At 42.5% G+C, this 7,195-nt stretch overlaps 1 protein-coding gene across 2 annotated transcripts; it reads left to right on the forward strand.

Annotated features, from left to right (window-relative positions):
• Positions 1-905: 905 nt before the first annotated feature.
• Positions 906-4,124, forward strand: Tigd2 (tigger transposable element derived 2). Of its 2 annotated transcripts, XM_031382052.1 has the most exons (3): positions 906-1,227; positions 1,385-1,599; positions 1,734-4,124. In XM_031382052.1, exon 3 carries the CDS (start codon positions 2,229-2,231, stop codon positions 3,807-3,809), a length of 1,581 nt encoding a protein of 526 aa, XP_031237912.1. In that variant the 5' UTR covers positions 906-1,227; positions 1,385-1,599; positions 1,734-2,228; the 3' UTR covers positions 3,810-4,124. The 2 variants fall into 2 exon arrangements, with proteins under 2 accessions (XP_031237912.1, XP_031237910.1); XM_031382050.1 differs by having other exon boundaries at positions 1,385-4,124.
• Positions 4,125-7,195: the final 3,071 nt, after the last annotated feature.

Consider the following 7,195-nt stretch of genomic DNA (forward strand, 5'->3'; position numbering starts at 1 on the left):
GAACTTCTTAAGAACAACAAAGGAGAAGAGAACTTTTTAAAAGCAATATAAACGAAATTGTACTTTACTAGAAATGGTCATTCGGAACTGCCCAGATTGCTTCTTTGTAAGCTTGAAGAGGGTGAGAGTTATGGAAAGTCTACTTTCAGGCAAAACTACGCCTTGCCCAAAGTCATCCACAAGACAGCACAGAAAGATCAAAGGTCAAAGGATTTCCATCCAGCAGGCCAGAGAGTGGAAGGGTGGGACTCTGAGAACAGCAGCACAGATAAGGCTTGGTAGACAGAAGGGGGCCTGGGCATTCCTTCTCTGCCGAGTGAATGCTCTGTTTGATTTCCCTTTCATGGTGCTAGATTCTAGGAAACAACAACAACAATAACAACAACAACAACAAACCTTTTGAGAACTTTTGAGAAACAGAAGTTAAAATACTCTAGATCAGGTTGTAGTTTGTAGAAGAAGGATTTAAAAAAAAAAAAACCAAAAAGCGATTATTCTAGAGAGGGGGGCTGCTCTGGGACTGGACACAGGTTTTGAAATTGAAGTCTTGAAATTCCCTTTTGACACCAAGGAGTAGTCCTTACATTCCTGCACCAGCATTAAGGTCCTCAGCGCCCTCCTTCATGCTAGACCACCTCTGGTACCCGGCTCTGTGTCGCCGCAGTCGCCGAAGATGGCGAACAGGCTCTGTGCCCTCCTGGGTCTTACCTGAAGGAAAACCTTGCAATTGATATTCCCGCCTCATCTGCAAAATCCGGCCACCTGGAATGACCCTGCGTCGCCCTCTCCTGGCCTCAGCCGAGAGAGACACACGCTGGGTGTCCGGAGGCGGAGCATTGGCCAGGCCCCGCCCCCTCCCCAGAAGCCGCGCCCCCCCCCTCAGCGGGCTCGCCCGCGCATCCCGCCCCCTCGCCGACAACACGTTCCTGCGGGGGCGCGCGCGCGCGCACCTAATCCCCTGCCTTCCGGCTCGGCCGCACAGCTCCGTCGCGCGCTCGCTCTTCGGCGGCTGGCGGGGGTCGCTTCTCCGGGGACTTCCTTTGCTCGCTCTGCGTTTTGGCCGGTCAGGCGGAGCAATGCCCGCGTCCCGCTTCCCGGCGTCCCGCGCGCCCGGTGACCATTCGCCGGCTGCAGGGCTGCGGCCGTGACCCCCTGCCTCCGACTTTCACCCAGCGTCCGGCTCGGAGCTTGCTGGCCGGCGGGGAGAGGCCCTGGTAGTGTCAGGAGGTAGGCTCTCAGCTCCTGGGTGGTGCCTGCGAGCGTTATTTGTCTATTACCTGTCAGGTTGATAGGTGGCGGTGTCCTAGACACAGTTGCTGGGCTAGGTATGAGTTATACCGTGGACTGAAACTGAAAAGAAAACGTGTTTGATATTTTCCTATAGGTTCCAAAGGCTCGAGTACCTCTACCGCCCCAGCAGCTACTTCTGTGGTCATGGAGATCATCTTCCACCAGAATTACTGTGCGGTCTTCACCCAGCCTACCACCCCCTAGTTGCAGCCTTGGGTCCTGATTTCCACCAATGAAGTTTTTTTATCCTTTCTTGAATCATGTGACATCACTTCTTAGGCGCTGTTTCCCTTTCAGTTGCCATTAGCTGTAAGTTCTTTTTGGTTTAAAGTACTGAGTTGTTTGCCTGTCCACTTACATGAGAGGTGAGACAGCTCACCCCTGCTCACCCCTGCTCATCCCTGCTTACCCCTGCTCACCCCTGCTCTCTATGACTTTCATAGGTACTCACCAGGAGTCCTTGCCTTGAAGAGAGCATTCACTCACTTGGCAGTCTGACAAAGACAACAACAGTCAGGCAAATGAGTCTTCCTGCTCTGTTTTTCTGTCTGTTAAGTGTACAAGCCCGAGTAAAACTGTTTTCTTGATCATAGCATAAGAAAGAAAGGAAAAAAATCCCGTGGTAATGGCAAAAGTTGATCATCATTAGAATGTTTTAGAAACCTTGGTAGGGTAGTATTGATTCAACTTAGAGCTTCCAGTAAGGCTGCAATTTATGAAAAGAGCAGGGAGGAAGAAGAGAAACTAGGGTTAACTGGAGCTATTCCTTGTCATAGGAACAGGTTAAGTTCTAAAATGCAAAGGAAAAAACTCAGACTTTCTTTGAAAATTGTTATACCATCTAAGTCTTAGGAAACAACTGAGGACTCTTAAGCCTCCATTTTCTGGTCTCTGTGTTCAAATCTAAGTTGTTAATTGTCTAAAATAATTAGACTAAAATGTTGGGGAAACGTAAACGTGTAGTATTGACAATTAAAGACAAACTTGACATTATTAAGAAGCTTGAAGAAGGCAACTCCTTCAAAAAACTTTCTGTCCTGTATGGAATTGGTGAATCCACAGTTCGTGACATTAAAAAAAACAAAGAAAGAATTATAAACTATGCCAACAGTTCAGATCCTACTAGTGGGGTATCCAAACGTAAATCCATGAAGTCATCAACATATGAGGAGCTTGACAGAGTTATGATAGAATGGTTTAATCAACAGAAAACAGATGGGATTCCAGTGTCTGGAACTATTTGTGCAAAACAGGCCAGGTTCTTCTTCGATGCATTGGGCATGGAAGGTGATTTTAATGCCTCTTCTGGTTGGCTTACTAGGTTTAAGCAGCGCCATGGTATTCCAAAGGCTGCTGGTAAAGGCACAAAATTAAAAGGGGATGAAACTGCTGCCAGCGAATTTTGTGGTAACTTTCAGGCATTTGTGGAAAGAGAAAATCTCCTACCAGAACAAATTTATGGTGCTGACCAAACTGGATTGTTCTGGAAATGTCTACCAACACGGACATTAGCTTTTGACAGTGACCAGAGTACTTGCGAGTATAGGACAAGCAGAGAAAGAATCATTATTATGTGTTGTGCAAATGCCACAGGTTTACACAAGCTTAATCTTTGTGTTGTGGGGAAAGCAAAAAGACCCCGTGCATTCAAAGGAACTGACCTTTCAAACCTTCCTGTCACGTACTTCAGTCAAAAAAGTGCTTGGATGGAGCCATCTGTTCTCAAACAGTGGTTTGAGAAGTGCTTTGTGCCACAGGTGCAGAAACATCTGAAATCCAAAGGGCTTCGAGAAAAAGCAGTACTGCTTCTGGATTTTCCCGCAGCACATCCAGATGAAGAACTGCTGAGCTCAGATGATGGCAGAATAATTGTGAAGTATTTGCCACCAAATGTCACAAGTCTAATTCAACCTATGAGCCAAGGAGTTCTAACCACAGTGAAAAGATATTACCGAGCAGGACTTATCCAGAAATACATGGATGAGGGAAATGACCCAAAAATGTTTTGGAAGAATTTGACAGTGTTGGATGCAATTTATGAGGCATCCAGAGCCTGGAACCAGATAAGATCAAATACCATAACCAGAGCGTGGAAAAAACTTTTCCCAGGCAATGAGGAAAATCCAAGTGTGAGCATTGACGAAGGAGCTATTTTAGCAGCTAATTTAGCAACGGTTTTACAGAATACGGAAGACTGTGAACATGTTAACATCGAAAATATTGGGCAGTGGTTTGACTCTCGGAATAGTGGCTCAAACTGTCAGGTGTTAGCTGACATTGTAGGTGCTGCAGACAGGGCGAAGGCCACTGAGCAAAAAAAGCCTTCTAGGAAGACTAGGAAAGCAGAACTGAATCCAGAGAAGCACATTAGCCATAAAGCTGCACTTGAATGGACTGAAAATTTACTGGATTATCTAGAACAACAAGATGACATGCTACTCTCTGATAAGCTGGTATTGAGGAGGCTTCGGACCATTATAAGAAGAAAACAGAGAATACAAAATAAAAGTCATCTATAGTATTCTCTTCTGTTGCTATGTATTTTCATCTTTGTGAGTTCTATCTGCAGTGGAATTTTGGCTTTATCTAAAGCCAAATGAATGTTACTGATGACTTTAGGATCAGATGCTGTTTTGGATTACTTAAGTTACAGCTCTTTAATGTTGGCTGTGATTGAACAGTGACATGGAATTCATTTGTCAGTGTCTAAACTGTCTTATACTAATTAGATCATAATATACTGGAGGCTGGGATATGTTGTTTGCTGAATTTCAACATGTTTGGTGATGGGCAACGCACCCTGTAGGCACTCAATAAATCTTACTTAAATTGAACTTTGATGATTTTTTTTCCTGAATATCAGTTTGTAAAGTAATAAATATTGGTGATGATTTCACATTTTCATTGGTGAGACTCTTAAGAGGGTTCAGCAAGGCTTGTACTTGAAGGATTTTGCTAAGACTCTGTTGATCTAGATAACAGTAGTGTAAAGCCTTGGAGACAGCATTGCTTTCTGGCAAAATTTGGGCAGTTAGCTATTGAGATTGACCACTGGTAAGTATAGTGAAGGAAAAGGAAAAGGTAAGACATTCCAAGAGAGAAGGACATGGGATGTCAGCTTTATTCTACCTGACAAAAGTTCTTTACTTGTGTGGAAGGTAGACCAGCCTTTTTCACAAATTTTAATTTCCCAAAGAATTAGTGTTTATAAAAATTAAAAGGTAAGTTTTATTACCTGTCATCTTTATTCTTTAAAAGGGTGTCAGAGTTATTAAAAACCTCATAGGTGCTTATGTAACACTATAAATCTTGAAAAGTACACCATTATTTTCATGGGGTGTATTTTTCGTGAAGTGCAGAATATATAAGCGTACATACAGACTGTGGAACCAGTATATGAACAGTGAGCTGACTTTTGATTGAACATGAGGGAAGTACAGTACAAAGGCCTCAAGTTGGTGTGTGATCTGACCATAGCCATGTTATCATCACAACTTTAAAACAGGAAAATAACCCATTTCTCAGAGTTTAAAAGGATTAAATGAGTTAATAATACTTGACTTTTAATACTTGGGCCCTAGAAAAGAGTGATCCTTGAGTATTAGCCATGGTTCTTGCACTGCAGGCATTATATTTCAGATATAGGAACCCACAGTGATATTTCTGCATTAGGAAACTCCTTACATAGGAAGTAAGATGAACAAAAGCATGTGTAGTTTCATCAGAATATGGTAAGTACTTCAATGTAAACTAAATGGTTCATCCTACTTACTCAGGATCTATTGGTTAAGTGTGGAGTGATCTCTGTAGACAGGTAAGTTGCAATAGGGAATGGAAATGGAATTGCTTCCGGTTGTTAGCACATTGTAAATGAAATACATGTTATGCTTGTTTCTAGAAAAAAAGCTCTGTGGATGTTGGTATGTCCACTGAAGCAATACAGTGCCTTTAAAGTACATAAGCTAGCAGGAAGCAACACACATAGTAGATTTATCCAGCTATATTAACAGGATTCGTTTGAAGAATCAAAGAAATATCACAGGAGACTGCTTCTAACAGCTTCTGCCATTCACAATAAGATTCCTTATGATCTGAGAGGAATTTGCAGCTTCCATATAACAATTTTTTTCCTTAGGCTTCTGTGATTAATATTCTGCCTTTTTATTGAGGCTTTAGAAGAATTCTGGAATCCACTCTGAAAATTCTTTTATCATTATTAACACACTCTCCTCAAGCTATACAGTTTCACCTACTGAAATCTTGAGGAAATGGAATTCAACACAAATGAGTCCTGAAGCTGGAGCCATCCACCAAGTACTAGAAAACAGTGAGATTTAGTACTGTTCAAGAGAGCTGTATCATCTAGTTACATTAATATTTTTATAGGTCTGTCCATTTCCCAGATACATATTTTATATCTTGAGCAATAATATCTGCTAAATCATAGGTCTTTTAGAGATAGTTGTCCTTTTAAAAAAAATACAAGTAAAAGTGATGATATAACATTTAAGAAAACCCTTTCCACTAAATCATCCACTAAAAACATCTTACATACTTTATCTGTACACACTGCAAGCAAGTGTAAGGTTGTAGGTCAGCAGATTTGAAGCACAAATAGCTAGCTTCTCTGATCTCTCTGCATGTAATAGCAGCTTTCTGTGTCTGTATCTATGTTTCTTCAAGCATAAAAGGGTGGAAGGTTAAATAGGCACACTCTAGACATTCATAAACCATCCATTAAGCAACCCGATGGCTGCTGAGAAATCTTTTTCTAGGCTCTTCCGAAAAAATGAGTCACGAGTCTTCTCTCATGGTGAGTGTTTAGGCCCTTAAGGGAGTCTGAGGACCCTGGTTGAGGCTCCCGGAAATACTGCCTGGGCTATGTGCATAGTGGGAGGGCATTGTTGTGTTCTGCAAACCAATTAATAAAAAAGCAGGAGGCAGAAGCTGCCCTTGCCACAGTCCAAGAAAACTGGGCTAAAGATTTTTTTTTCCCCAAGTGGTCTATGTCAGTCAGCCCATATACGATAAGCAGAAATATAGTCAGCTGTGGAAATACCAACGGGGGCGGGGGAGAGGCACAAGAGTGAATATAGACTAAGACATTAAGCAGTGCTTGTAGCAACAGCACTGACCTCTGGAACTGATGTGTTTGGACACCACTGGATCTGACTAGTTTATACCTGTCACCTGTATTCCAGAGTGACTGTTGCAGACCCTTGTCACTCCTAGATATCCCACATATACTAGATGATTTCCCTAAAGACTAATGAAGGAAAGTAATTTGCTGAAGACCACAGAGTTACCAGGAACCAGGAGTGGGAGAGAAGTTGGGCAGTGTGGCCTACTCAGTCATGCTGAGTACATGGCAGCCTCCATGTGTGCCTCTGAGGGTTGAACTGATTGAATCATTTGAATGCTCAGCACGACACCTGACTCTCTTTAGGATCCTGTCCTTAAAAGTATATTCTCTGAAGAACTAGGCATTTGCCCAGGTATAAGCCTGGGTATTGTGGAAATAAACATTTACTTTGTGATCATTAACACACTTTCTGTGAAACACACTAACCACTTTCAAAGGAAACTAAAGTGTAGCTGGCTGAGATCTGACTAAATATTCCCAACAAAAATGAGACAGTTTTCAGCCGTTGGAAAAAACTGTAGTCCTCCATATCTGAAGGACACCTAGGCTTAATGAATGTATGAGTCACTCAGCCAAGGTCATTAAAATCAGCTTTTCATTTTGAATCTAGTCGTAGCTACCTGGAATCCCAGCACTTATGAAGCAGAAGCAGGAGAATCTTGCTTTCAAGGCCAGCTTGGGCATCATAGCAAGGCCTCGTTTTCACAAAACAAAGGGTAGATATGTATCTGACTGGTAGAGTACTTGCCAAGCATACACAAA

Source organism: Mastomys coucha, unplaced genomic scaffold, assembly GCF_008632895.1.
Source record: "Mastomys coucha isolate ucsf_1 unplaced genomic scaffold, UCSF_Mcou_1 pScaffold20, whole genome shotgun sequence".
Lineage (NCBI taxonomy): Eukaryota > Metazoa > Chordata > Mammalia > Rodentia > Muridae > Mastomys > Mastomys coucha.

Bases quoted from the DNA above. Each gene is read 5' to 3' on its own strand.
- Tigd2 (XM_031382050.1), top strand. From the start codon at position 2,229: ATGTTGGGGAAACGTAAACGTGTAGTATTGACAATTAAAGACAAACTT.